The sequence below is a fragment of the Ictalurus punctatus genome, chromosome 5, assembly GCF_001660625.3.
Source record: "Ictalurus punctatus breed USDA103 chromosome 5, Coco_2.0, whole genome shotgun sequence".
NCBI classification, from domain to species: Eukaryota; Metazoa; Chordata; class Actinopteri; order Siluriformes; family Ictaluridae; genus Ictalurus; species Ictalurus punctatus.
The window spans coordinates 24,554,899-24,569,291 of record NC_030420.2 but is presented as its reverse complement, the minus strand read 5'-3'; the positions used below and the strand labels follow the sequence as shown (position 1 = coordinate 24,569,291).

Sequence of the window (14,393 nt, the reverse complement as noted above, 5' to 3'; positions counted from 1 at the left end):
TAATTTCACAGGAATAGGTGCGGTCAGTGCCAGTCCTAGCTTTCCTGGGGCGGTACGTGCATATACTGTATTTTGTTCTCTCGGTTCACTTTTTCTTTCGGGTCTATGAACCGGCTAGATAGCACAACATTCAAGCCATTTCACCTTTATCGAACACTACCTCTGGATAGATGAAGAGAAAAATCGAACAAAAATAATAAGACTATTAAATCATTCTCTGATCATTATTAGGCCTGTTACAATGCTAGCTCAATAATGAATCACAACATGATTCATCACAAATATTGGCATGGGTTTCACTGTGCAACTTTGTGGTTTGCGAATAATTAGGATCGGCAATGGATGCAGTTGTTCTTGTGCCAGTGTGCAAGAAGACATACACCGATCAGCCAAAATATTACATAACACTGACATGTGAAGTGAATAATATTGACTATCTGGTTCTAATGGCACCTGTCAGTGGGTGGGATATATTAGACAGCAAGTGATCAGTCAGTACTCGAAGTTGATGTGTTGTAAGCAGGTAAAATGGCCAAGCGTAAGGATCTGAGTGATTTTTTTTTTTGACAAAGACCAAATTGTGATCAGTAGGCGAGTGGGTCAGAGCATCTCCAAAACAGCAGGTCTTGTGGCGTGTTCCCGGTATGCAGTGGTTAGTACCTACCAAAAATGGTCCAAGGAAGGACACGTGGTGAACCGGCAACAGGGTCCTGGGTGCTCAAGGCTCACTGATATACGTGGGGAGCGCAGACTAGACTGTCTGGTCCGATCCCACAGAAGAGTTAGCACAAATTCCTGAAAATGTTCATCCTGGCTATGATAGAAAGCTGTCAGAACACACAGTGTATTGCAGCTTGCTGTGTATGGGGCTGTGTAACTGAAGACCGGTCAGAATGCTCATGCTAACCCCTGTCCAACACCGGAAGCGCCTACAATGGCAATCAAAACTGGACCATGGAGCAATTAAAGAGGATATCCTGGTCTGATGAATCACGCTTTCTTTTACATCATGTGGACGTCCAGGTGCGTGTGCGTCGCTTACCTGGGGAAGAGATGGCACCAGGATGAATTATGGGAAGAAGGCAAGTCGTCGGAGGCAGTGTGGAATCTACGTTGACAAGTACCACCTCCCTAGGCATGTTGTTGCAGACAAATTACACTCCTTCATGGTAGCGGTATTCCCTAATGGCAGTGGCCTCTTTCAGCAGGATAATGCGCCCTGCCACACTGCAAAAATTGTTCAGGAATGGTTTAAGGAACATGACAAAGGTGTTGACTTGGCCTCCAAATTCCCCAGATCTCTATCTGATCGAGCATCTGTGGGATGAGCTGGACAAACAAGTTTGTTCCACAGAGGCCCCACCTCACAACTTACAGGACTTCAAGGATCTGCTGCTAACTTCTTGGTGTGAGATGTCACAGCACACCTTCAGAGGGCTTGTGGGGTCCATGCCTCGATTGGTAGGGGCTGTTTTGGAGGCACCTACACAATACTAGACAGGTGGTTTTAATGTTCTGGCTGATCGGTGTGTTTCAGTGTCTTAAAGAATGCCGACATGAACAAGGGAAGAATTTCTTCGATTATCTTGCTGGAACTGGAGAAAACTGAATTATGCAACAAAAAAAGTGAATTAAGCCTGACAAGCTATTGCAATAGGAAAAATCATGAAGATAGCACATGCCTTGGTTTTCTTTTTTTCTTTGTGTGTGTGTCTGTGTGTGTGTGTGGGGGAGAGAGATTACAGCTGAAGGCACTGGGAATCTCCATATTTCTGTATGTAGTAGTTTTTTATGCCTGCTGCCTGACCTGACTGTAGACTAAAATGGTTAAAGTACAAGTGCAGTAAACACATCTAGTGATGAAATTCTTATACATTACGTAATCCAGAGCATCTCTCTACTGCAAAATAGCATCTATTCTACAGTTATTGGTAAATAAAAAAAAAAATTATAAAAAAAAAAACATGCAGTGATATTTCTACTTCTGTGAATAGCGTTTTCACTCGGGTGAAAAATAGTATATTGCACCTGTGCTTTAATTCCTGGTGATGAAATACAGTGGTTTATGTTTGGGTTTAACATTATAACTTAAACTACAACAACCACCAAAAACCACTCATAACCACTTTCACACAAGCACCTGTGCACACTGATGGGAGTGTTGACACTCTATGGATGACTTTATGTTCTTTACGGATGCCTGAACACACATCTGATAAAAAAATACTTTTGTTTGTGTGTATGTGTGTTTGTGTTGCAGGCTAAGCAGTCTCTGGCAACGCTCACTAAGGACGTTCCTAAGCGCCACTCTCTGGCCATGCCCACAGAGGCTGTCGTCAATGGCAACCAGGAGTGGGTGATGCATGCGGAGATGCCTCTTACTGCAGCCATCCGTCAGAGTCAACACAGCCTTTATCACACACTCGACAGACATGGTACACTCATAATTACACACACAGCAGTTAATACAGCTCATAACATATACTTGTTGAAACAGGAACACACTCACAGGCATACATCATATATATATATATATATATATATATACACACACACACACACACACACACACACACACACAAATATATATATATATATATATATATATATATATATATATATATATATATATATATATATATATATATATATATATATATATATATATATATATATATATATATGCGCCTAAGCGATTATAAATTGAAGTGCTTAGGCATCTATGGAAAGGCATCAGGAAAGAAATGTCCAGAGAATTGGATCTTTATTACGAACACCTTTAACGTGTTTCATGGATGTGGATTCATGCGTTGTTTTCTAACGATCAGAAAATGAATCAGAAAAAAATTATATATTTTTAGTGTCAATTCGTCCTGAGAACTTAAACATACAGATACTACATAACTTAGTATAACTTTATAATCCAAATTAATAAAAATAATTTTTTAAAAGCTGTAACTCGGACACAGCTTTGTATATCACAGGAAGTGAAAATAAGCAGAATTCTCTCTTATTCCCTCATAATGATCTATTTTGATAGTCCTGTGTATGTGTGTGTTTGGGTGTTTGTGTGTTATTCAGTGTTAAAGGCTGTGCCCCAGTGTGTGTGTGATGTTGACGGAGTGTGTGTGGCACACGCCTCAGGCAGTCTTCGCCTCAGTCCTTGTCACTCACGGCAACCGTCAATGATGTCAGACGCCTCTGCTCTGGAGGGAGAGCGATCATCCACGCCGTCTGAGCTCAACTCACCACGACACAGAACACACTCTCTCTGCAACGTGAGAGCACACACTCACTCACAGAATACATACACGCAGTCTTGGGTGTATAGCACAAACAAAACGAACTGGACTTGCTGTTCCAGCAGTTTCGGAGGGGACTGCACAGGTGCATCTCAAAAAAATTTGAATATCGTGGAAAAGTTAGGGGTTTTTTTTTCTGTAATATATTTCAAAAAGTGGAACTTTTCATATATTCTACATTCATTACACACAAAGTGAAATATTTCAAACCTCTTTGTTTTAATCTCGATTACAGCTCACAGAAATCAAACATCCAGTATCTCAAAATATTGGAAGAATACAACCCTGTGCTTTTTTTTTTTTTAATTCCTGCAGTCTTTAGAAGACCTGGAGGACCAGAAGAGGAGAAAGAAGAAGGAGAAGATGGGCCTGAGCTCTCTGTCACGCGTGTTCGCCCGAGGAAAACAGAGGAAGTCTCTCGACCCTGGCCTTTTCGACGGTACCAACACACCTGAGTACTACATAGAGGAGGACGCTGACTGGTGATCCAGCCACACAGCCTCTCTGACCTCTGTGTGTCCGTGTGTGTTTGCGTGTGTGAGTGAGAGAGTATCATTATGAGCCTATGAGGTGTGTGTGTGTGTGTGTGTGTGTGTGTGTGTGTGTTTTTGCGCTCTGCATTGCTGCTGACTACAAAAGCACAAGTTTAGAAGCACAAACTCGGATCAGTCCTGCGGCACGCCTGCGCTACATCTCCTAACCTTTCCATCCCTCATCTACACTGGATCTTGCTGTACTTTCTCTGGAAACTTGAAGGACCTGCTGGATTTGTAAATAACAAGTGCATTGTAGTACATCCCGTGCTTGTAAATGTCTCGTCCTAAATGCGTTTGGTTTAATTTAACCTTGTCTGTTGTGTGTGGGTCGTTGACCATGTTTGCTATGTTTTCCTGCTGAGAAGTGGCAGGCAGATCTAATTCCGAGGCCAAGCACACTGAATGATGAGGCTCCGGCCATGCGCACACCACCTGGTCTGAGCCTCTCATTAATTCACACGCCAACCACACACCATGCATATCAAGAACGAAGAACCTCAATGGAATCCTTACACATTTCCGACCCACATAATGTCACGCTCAGCTCTCGATTATGGGAAAGGAAATGTTTATAAACTGATTCTGCCTGCCGTTCTGACAGGAATGCTGTTAACCAACCTGGCACACTGGATATGGGCTTCCCTTCAACACTGATCTATGACCAATTTGCTCTGCTCAAATAATCATGAAACCATTGTTTTTTTTTTTGTTTTGTTTTGTTTTTTCAACCCCCCAAAATTGCAGATTTGGTATGAGATCAGTGGCTTAAGGGAAGTTTTGCCTCTCCTCCTCCGACGTAGGAAGGGGTGTCATGGAAACACAGCTGTCATTGCTGCTTTGCAGATGAAATAGGATTGTGTGTATTTAACAAAGCCCAGGTTTCCAACATATCATAAGAGGCGTATGACTCACTTCTTGCCTTTTGTCTTTTTTTTTTCTTTCTTTCTTTTTTTCTTCTTTCTTCTTTTCATTCCATGGCTAAAACTTGATGTTGTGAAAATGTGAATACTAAATGAACTCTCTATGAGGGAGTAACGTAGCTTTTAACAGTAAAGAAACCTCTTCATGGCTGTCTGGGATTGTCAGAATCATAGAGATCTAAATAGCATGGAAACAAATGTTAAAACTATTATAGAAGTTATTATTTTGAAATAAAACCAATGCCACAAATGGTAAAGGCTGAGGAGACTTGCGTGTGTGGTTTGATGCTAAAGGTTTAGGGTTCCCCAAATCGTCAGCAGCAGTTGTCTTTAGGGTTGGGCAATATGACAGTATAATACTTTGGTAAATTGTCAGTACAATTTTTTTTAAGATATTGCTGGTGTTGTATCTTTTTTAAAATAATTTTTTCAAATCATCCATCCATTTTCCATACCGCTTATCCTACACAGTGGAGTCTGGTGCCTGTCCCAGGGAACTCTGCACGAGGCAGGGGACACGCTGGTGGGGTACCAACCCATCGCGGAGCACAATCGTGTGCACATTCACACACCGCAGACAATTTGAAACACCGATCAGCCTACAATGTCAGCATGTCTTTGGATTGGAGGAGGAAACTGGAGTACCCGGAGGAAACCGATGATGCATGGCGAGGGCATGCAAACTCCATGCACGAAGGGCGGAGGTGCGAGGCAAACGTCCTAACCACTAAGCCACCCCTTTTGAAATCATTTTAGCAATTTAAAAATAATCATTACAAACGGAATAGAAATTGGAAGGAGCTGATTTGATGTGAATTATTTTTGTACTGAATCTTTAAAATGGTCATTTTTACAGATTTCATTGTTTTCAGTAACACTAATTTTCAGTGTCAAGCAGCTTGTTTTTCGTAGACATCTAATAAATTCACAGGTTCTTTCGGACGCAACAGTACTCTTACTGTCAGTTCCTCTGTAAGTCTGTATATTGGGATCCATATCATTTATCGTAGAAATGTCTTTAAATATTGTGATTTTTGTCATATTGCCCATCCCTCCATTTTCAAGCTGCTTTCGGTTAGCATTACTAACAATAAATGTTCTCTCTCTAAACTCTAATATTCACACACACGGTATATACTATTCCCGCTTTGTAAATGTTGTTTATGTGTCTGTTTAAGCAGAAGTGTGTGTGGTACCTGTTTGGGGAAAAATAACATCCTAGATTGCACAATCAAACAGTCTTAGTGCCGGGTATAGTCCCAGAAGCAATACTAAAACAGTAATAATCATCATAATAGAATTAGCCAGTTCAGTTATATATATTTGTCAGATGTTTTCGTCCAATGCAAGTCTCGTGAGCATTCATGTTCGAATGTAATGAGATGTGAATGTTAGGAGAATAAGCAGTGCTCAGGGAGGGAATATGGTTCTGCACATTAGGTCACTTTGAATATCTTTGTGAGCTGACATCACCTTAACCCTTAGAGAGGGAAGATGAGAATAGAACTGAGGTAAGGATAAATATGTACTGCCATCTGCTGGTGCCATGCTGTAGCGTCATCCTGTGCAACTAACAAATTAGCATGCAAATCATTAAGCACTAGGGTTGTCACGATGCCATAAACATATCTTACTTGGTATCACGATACCACAGTAATAAGTAGATGTAAATGAAAAATGAAACATTTTACCCTATATACTTTATTAATGAGAAGGAATAACTGGCTATTGGAAAAACTCCAGAACAATCATACAATTGGCAAGCAACTAGTTCAATGTGACACATAGTTCATCTATTGTGTTAATCTATATAAATGATGCAAATGAAAATTGTCCCCAGAGTACTAAGAATGAACACATCGAATAATAGTAATAGGAATAAATAACTGAATTTGGAAAAAATTGGGAACATGCACTCGCTTACTAGCAAACACGGCTAATTTGATTATTTACACGCAGCGTTTAGCATAACATTAGCTTGCTTGGAAAACAGGAAATCTTTAAAGATTAAGGTAAAGAATTTAGGTTAAATGAAGAGTGACTAAACTTTGTGTATTCTGCAAAAGCAGTGAGATGTGTCGTTTTAGCGAGAATAGTATTAACCGCCGCATGTACAACACTACTTACAGTACTACCGTATTGATGATGATACTATTTTTGTTTTGTTTTTTAATGCAGCAGCATCGGCGGTACTTTGAAGCTTTAGTATCATGGTACTACCGTAGTACCAGTATACCATGCAACCCTACTAAGCAACATCACAAATATTGCAATATCAGCATATTTACTGTGTTTGAGTGTGGTTTTTCATTAACATCTTAACCATGAGAGTGTTAAATGTGACACCATGTCTACCATCCTAGAATATCTCTAATGATGTCTGTACTATAATGTTTTTGAGATTGCAACACTTGCTGATCTGACAGTCTTTTAATTATTAACCATATGCCTGCTAGCGCTGATCTCTCAGTGTAATTCATACTGTAATTTCTCAGTTCAGGTGATTGGCTCTAAATGATTTGCTGCTGCTCTAAAATACTTACATTTGTCTTAAGTGGCCTTTTCTGCATGCATAATTCTTCCCCAAAAAGTCATTTCAAAGTAAATATTTATAATTACACATGACTCAGTATGTGTGTCAGCCACAGACCATCACTGCTGCCTAAAAAATAGTCTCTTGCATATAGCTCTGCCTCTTTCCCCTCGTCCACTGATTCAGACTCTGACAGCCTGTCCAGCCCGGGCCGTCTGAGTGCGAACCTGTCGGACAGTGAGGAGCAGCTTGACAAACTGCAGCAGGTGGAGCTGGCGCGGGCCGTGCCCATGTCCCGGTGGCGAGCTGGCACTGTTCAGGCCTGGCTCGAGGTCATCATGGCCATGCCCATGTACATCCGTGCCTGTGCAGACAACGTAAAGAGTGGCAAGGTCAGAAAATACTATAAACAGCTGTATGCATATTAGCTTTACTGTACATTTTGCTACCTGTTAACCTGTTCACTATAATACATAGTATATTATACAGTACACTATCCTTACATACAGTATGAAAAATAATAATGATTATACAATATACACTTCACCATGCCAACATGCCATACTATAATATTAAGATATAATTTATAATATTTAGAGTCTGTATCTTCCTCTTATCCAACTTCACCACTTCTGTTGAAAATACATATACACATGGGGTCCAAAAGTCTAAGATCACTAAAGAACATGCTTCTATTTTGCAAGCTTTATAAATTTACTGCAAAATGTTTCATTACAAATCACTTGAGTTTTATAGAAATGCAGAATATTTAACTTTTCTTCCTATTTGGTGTTTCTCCCTTTTGCTTTAATGACGGTTTGGACTCGAGCTGGCATGAACCCTACAAGTCTGTGGAAAATTTGATGATTCATGGTAGATGAAATCTATTGGAGTGTTGTCTGAAGACATTCTTCAGCAGAAGGGATAAATCTCAAGGACTATCTGACCTTTTGTACAAAGGAGTCAAAGGACCTTTTGTACAAAGGAGTGTGCTGGGCGTTCTGGTGCATTATGGCTGCTGTCATATCATCCAGGTGGATGCTACACACTAATGGTTGAGGAGATCCCCCCGCTATACTATATACAGCGCTTTGAGTGTCTAGAAATGCGCTATATAAATGTAACTGTATCTAACTAACAAATTTGCTGAAATTCAAACAGTGACCAACAAATCTTGCACAATCTTGAATACTGAATATTTGGGATTTTGAACATTTCATTTTCTTTGTTTTAATTATTTCATTAAAACTTTGTTTATTTCCGGTTGTACATAAATGGGGAAAAAAAACCAAAAACAAGAGATTTTCAATGTGATCTCAGACATTTGGACTCCATTGTATGTGTTGTAGCAGGTGTCTTTTCCATAGTTACAGCAAAAACTGTTTCAGGACATTGCTATTTTTATTTGATCAGTTTGATTTTTGCAGCACAGTCATGTCAAACTCCACTTCAATTAACAGCCATACACAGGTGATAAATAATATGTTCAGCTTCAATGCGTTTTTTAGGCAATGTTAACGATAAAAGTAAATAAATCAATGCAACAAATATACAAAATAATAAAACTTTTTGTCATATTTCACTATTTAATGATGTACCAATTACAGTTTTTTTCCAACTGACCTGACTACTCTCCAGCTCCCCACAATGACTACATTTACATGCACATCAATCTTCCGCTATTAATCAGATTCTGGCAATATTCTAATTAGAGTCATGTAAACACCGCAATCCGATTCAGATTAAGACAGTATTCTGATTCCCCAAATTCTGATTTCGACATCTGGAATTTCCCTGTTTTAATCAGAATTTGTTGTATGTAAACATCTTATTCAGAAAACCCACTGAAAGGAGATCTATGTACACGCTCAATCCGCAAGGAACTGTGGGTGCTAAAAGATGCTTAGCTGTAGGCTAGGTATTTAGTAACGGCAACTCAGGCTAAACGGATGCATTTATGTATACAGGAATATTGTGATGCCTGTGCACATATAAACATCGTATTCGGAATATGGCTGCAACCTGAATATAGACCTTCAACTGAGTTTTATATGCATGTAAACATAGTCAATGGCAACTAGTGAATGTATTAGTTGACTGGTCTCTGCAGTCCCTAATGTTTTGTGATTTGCCTTTTTAAGAAAACAAAAAGAGCATAAAAATGTAAACAAAAGTATGAAAGTGAAAAATGTGTTTTAACGTCACTGCAAATCACTGTTTTTTTTTCCTCAGGTGCCTTTGAAATTACATGATTATTATGATATTTAAAATTACCAGTAGCAGCTTTAATTAAATATTTGAGGAAAAAATGCATCCAGTACTTTGAGAAATGAAGGAGGTCTAAATTGATTTCACATTCTGTACTTTCCTGTAAAGGCGCAGAAATATTTAGGTCTGGTAATTCTGCAATTAAGGCAGTTTGTCTTCATCCTGATGTTCATGATAATTTGCTTAGTAGTGCATATCGGTGCATTATCATCATTATCAACATCAGAGCACCATAAGGGAAAAGTGTGGCGCCATATGGTGCACCTGGTCCAATAAAATGGCCTCATACTTCTTGACCTTTAAACGACAATACAGAGCAATTACCAGATCTGTTGACGGCATAGCTACCCAATACGTTATGAAAGCAGCATAACAGCTGATTTTCTGGAAGTTTAAATGCATATTTTGGCTTTCTCCACATATAATTGTGGAGTATGGGTGAAAGGTGACTCATCAGATTATATCACTTTTTTCATTTCTCAGGGCTTGATTATGGTTAACAGTGAACCTGTTGAGCCACTCTCTGTTACTGTTGTCTGGGGCTTAGATTTGTAAACATGATTGTGCTCTCATGATTTTCATGAAGGTTTCCTTTGACATATTGGGGGAAAACAGAAAGGTAAAAAATGAAAGTAAGTAAGAATAGCATTGGCTACACAATACAGCTAAAAAAACAACAACACACAGCTAAGTAGTTCACTTAGCTAATGTTAGCTCTCCAGCAGTAGCTATCAGTGTTTGCAAACTAGCTAGCTAACACTGAGCTCTTATATTTTGTAAAACAGTAGGTAGGTTTGCTAGCAGGTTTTTAATGAAAGTCCATTTCTGCCACAAAGGGGAAAAAATGTAACAGATAATTGCGACTTTATATCTCAGAACTGTGATTTTATTCTCACAATTCTGACTTAAATTTCTCAGAATTGCGAGTTTAAATCTTTAAATCATATCACACAATTTTTCCCTTATTTCTCAAAATTACGAGTTTACAACTCACAATTCTGACTCTTTTTTTACTCGCAATCTAAACGTCCACTTGACGCAGTACCCTAAATGTGACTAACTTTAAGTAAGAAGTGCTCGCTAATGTCTGGTTTTCTTTGTCTTGACTAGCTGATGAGTGTTCTTATATAGCCTGTTTATAGAGAATGATTGACTCTTTGTCGGTGCATTCTTTGATTCTTTGTAACTCACTAAATGTCAAGTGGACATCTAAAATTGCGTGTACAAAATGTCAGAATTGCAAGATGTAAACTTGCAGTTCTGAGAAAATAAAGTCACAATTCTGAGATATAAAGTCGCAATTACCTGTAAAAAATTTTTAAACACACTTACATAAAAACCTGCAAGCAAACCTACCTATTGTTTTACACAATGTAAGAGCTCAATATTAGCTAGCTATTTTGCAAAGACTGATAGCTACTGATGGAGAGTTAACATTAGCTAAGTTAACTACTTAGCTGTGTTTTTTTTTTTAGCTGTACTGTGTCGCCAGTGCAATTTTAAAAATATTTTTTTTTTTTTACTTATTTACAAATTGATATTCTGTAAAATTCATTTGTTTTTGTTTTTTTGTTGTTGTTGCCTGGTTATAACAGCTATTTAACATGTTTATATGTTTGCTAGTTTCTTTATGTCTTTAAAGTATATCTCTGTGTTAGGATTTTTATAGCAGACACTACTGCTAATGACCAGTTAACCTGATTGAAATCACCAGTGTAGATGCTTAGTACACGTGAAATAAAACACTCGCTATACACTGTAAGCCATAATATCTGTCACACTTATACTCATAGCCATGTGTATGTGTGTGTTAGGTGATGTTAGTCTTAACTGACATAGATCTGGAAGCTGGTTTGGGGATCAGCAACTCTATGCATCGCAGAAAACTGCGCCTGGCCATAGAGGATTACAGACAGGCTGAATCGGGTCATGGGTGAGACACACAAGCTGTCAGAAAATCATTCACTTAAACAAAACAGCCAAATCGAAACTAATTCTTTTCTTTGCTTTGAACACATAATCACTGCTGCTGCCATAAACGAAGGGAAAATAAACATGGCAAAGTAATTAACCAGTGTAATCAGTCTGACCACAATATTATCTACTGTGCACACAAACGCTGCTATACACACCTGTCACATATATTTCTAACATGTATATTGTAACTAGGTGGACTCAAAGTGTTTTGTGTGTGTGTGTGTGCTGTCAGACTATCGAATGCTGCAGATCTTGACCACCACTGGGTGGCGCAGGCATGGTTAAATGACGTAGGCCTGCCGCAGTATTCCCAGTTCTTCCACACGCACTTAGTCGATGGACGCCTATTGAGCACACTCACACGAGCAGACCTGGAAAAGCACCTGCATGTGTCCAAAAAAGCCCACCAGAGCAGCCTGCTGCTGGGAATCCAGCTCCTACACATGCTTAACTTTAATAAAGAGGTACAGCATATGAATGCATGCATGCATGTATTATACAAACGTATTACTAATACCATAATATATCATATATTGTATATTTCTGAAGCTGCTGCAAGCAAGGCGAGAAGACTGTGAGAACCAGAACTCAGACCTTCTGGTCTGGACCTGCCAGCGCATTATTAAATGGCTCAGGGACATCGACCTGAAGGTACATGCATGCGTAGAGAGGAATACTGATGGAGGAAATTCATTTGCACCTTTTAAATTAATAATGCACCTTTAACTGATTGTTTGACATCAAATTCATCTAGTTCTTTGAGGATTGAAGGAGGTCAAAACCTAATTTACATTTTCTATATTCTTATAAAGGTGTAATAATATATAGTTTGACTGAGGAAACAAAACAGTGAATGGAAAAAATGAGTAATTGTAAATGAAGTCATACAGTTGGTTATAGAGTAAGAGGTCAGGGTTGAAATTTTGTGCATGTGTTGTTTCAGGAGTTTTCTGGCAGTCTTCAAAACAGTGGTATTCATGGTGCTGTCATGGTGCTTGATCCTTCCTTTAACACAGACTCCATGGCAACAGCATTAGGTATCTCTGCAAGCAAGCACATGGTCCGTCAGCACCTGAGTGAAGAAATGAAAGCCCTCCTTGCTGCTGCAAGGTGAAAGAGGGGGGAGATGTTTTATTGTCTTTTAAAAAAATGTATGGCTACATTCATATAAAACTCTGCATGGCAGCATAATAAATATGCAACTAGTTGTAATTATATGGTAACTTGATTATAGTCACTTGCCATCAAGTCCAAAACAATTTTCCCAAGCCCAAAACAAGTCAGCAGCTACTAAGTCAAAAATCGAGCCAGTCATCCCAGCCTCACAGCCAAGTCAAGTCTTAAATCAATTAAATGCTACTCAAGTCAAATCCAAATCAGGTCTTGAATCCATTAGCTTTTATTCAAGTCAAATCCCAGTCGGGTCTTAAATGGGGTCCTGGTGGACAGGGGGACCTTGGCTACCTTAATGAATTCCAGGAGCGAATTGCAGTGGTTTGGGCACCTTGCAGTGATGCTGCCTGGTCCCCCCGCTATCAGGAATGTCTCACGGGACAGAGACCCCTGGGTAGACCAGGACCCACTGGAGATATCACATCTCACTGTTGGCTTGGGAAAGTCTGGGGAACCCAAAGGAGCAGCTGGAATCTGTGGCTGGGGATAAAGATGTCTGAACTGACCTTCTCAGCCTGTTGTGACCCCAAGCAGGAACAACAGAAGAAAATGAATGAATGAATGAATGAATGAATGAATAACATAGTTTATGTAACATTACTTAATGTTGAAGGATCATTTATTTACATATCAGTGCATGCAGCATTCTATAAAGCCCAAACCAAGTCCAGATTTTCTCTAGTCGAAGCTGAGTATTGAATCGTACATAGGCAAGTCCACGTCAACTTACACAATTGTGGCTTCAGTCCAAGTCTAGAACTCAAGTACAAGATCACTGATACCATGCAGTTTTGGACATTGTCTTTGTGGACTTGTGTGTTAAGAGTTTGAGGACTCACTAGTCAGTAAAGTAGTATGCAGTATAAAATAGTACTCTGACCCATTATTTTTATTGTAGCTTTAAACATTGTCTTTGTGCCCATACAGACTGGAACTGGTTGAACAGGAAGTTGAGACCGTGGGAACTTCACCTACTATACCCCGTCAGAGCTCTCTGGGATGCTCCACGATAAGCCACTATGATGGCCAACACTCCTTCCGACAGCTCAAAGTCAGGGTGAGACATTTATTTCTTCAGGAGTAAAAATTAACAGTGACAATTATGAGTACATATTTTAATTATTTTTAAAATTCCAATCTGATGCATATCTGTCAGCCACTTCTGACAGAGCGATGTGTTAGCATGTAAATCTATTTTGCACGAGATCTCATGGATTTTTATTTATGTTTTTGCTTGAGATCACATTTTCAGTGATTGCATTAAGTGGGTCTTAAGGGAAATAGGCAAAAAATTCAATTCACATTCCTTTTTTCAGCCTCAGGTAAGCTTCAATCTGAAGAGCCATGGTGGAGTGGACATCACGTCTCTAAACGCGAGCTGTGAGGATGCCACACCCCAGCCAGAAAACAGTCCAGCCAGAAACCTCTCTGCTGCTGACCTCACTAATGTCTAATCCTAATTCTATAATCTTAAAACATGGTCCAAAGACATAATGAGCCTGATCTCAAGTGTTTTAGCTGTAATCAAATGGAACGATGGAAGTCGATGGAATAGACATTTATATGAGTTTATGCTTGTCAGTCAAAACCTATTCTCTGGACATTTTTACGATAATGTTATTAAATGTATGTTTTGTATTGCCAACACTGGTGCTGGGGTAAGATTTGGACTCAGATTTAGTTT

General features: G+C 39.2%; 1 protein-coding gene across 7 annotated transcripts in view; it reads left to right on the top strand.

Annotated features, from left to right (window-relative positions):
* kazna (kazrin, periplakin interacting protein a) overlaps positions 1–14,354 on the top strand; it is a 58,683-nt gene extending 44,329 nt beyond the window's left edge. For all 7 annotated transcript variants that reach the window (XM_047155612.2, XM_017468332.3, XM_053680360.1 and 4 more), the window contains 10 exons: positions 2,261–2,435; positions 3,082–3,278; positions 3,618–3,741; positions 7,478–7,683; positions 11,374–11,492; positions 11,769–12,000; positions 12,086–12,187; positions 12,480–12,646; positions 13,637–13,766; positions 14,026–14,354. In XM_047155612.2, the coding sequence (XP_047011568.1) occupies positions 2,261–2,435; positions 3,082–3,278; positions 3,618–3,741; positions 7,478–7,683; positions 11,374–11,492; positions 11,769–12,000; positions 12,086–12,187; positions 12,480–12,646; positions 13,637–13,766; positions 14,026–14,163 (1,590 nt within the window). In that variant the 3' untranslated portion in view covers positions 14,164–14,354. The remainder of the gene's footprint in view (positions 1–2,260; positions 2,436–3,081; positions 3,279–3,617; positions 3,742–7,477; positions 7,684–11,373; positions 11,493–11,768; positions 12,001–12,085; positions 12,188–12,479; positions 12,647–13,636; positions 13,767–14,025) is intronic.
* The last annotated feature ends 39 nt before the right edge of the window (positions 14,355–14,393 follow it).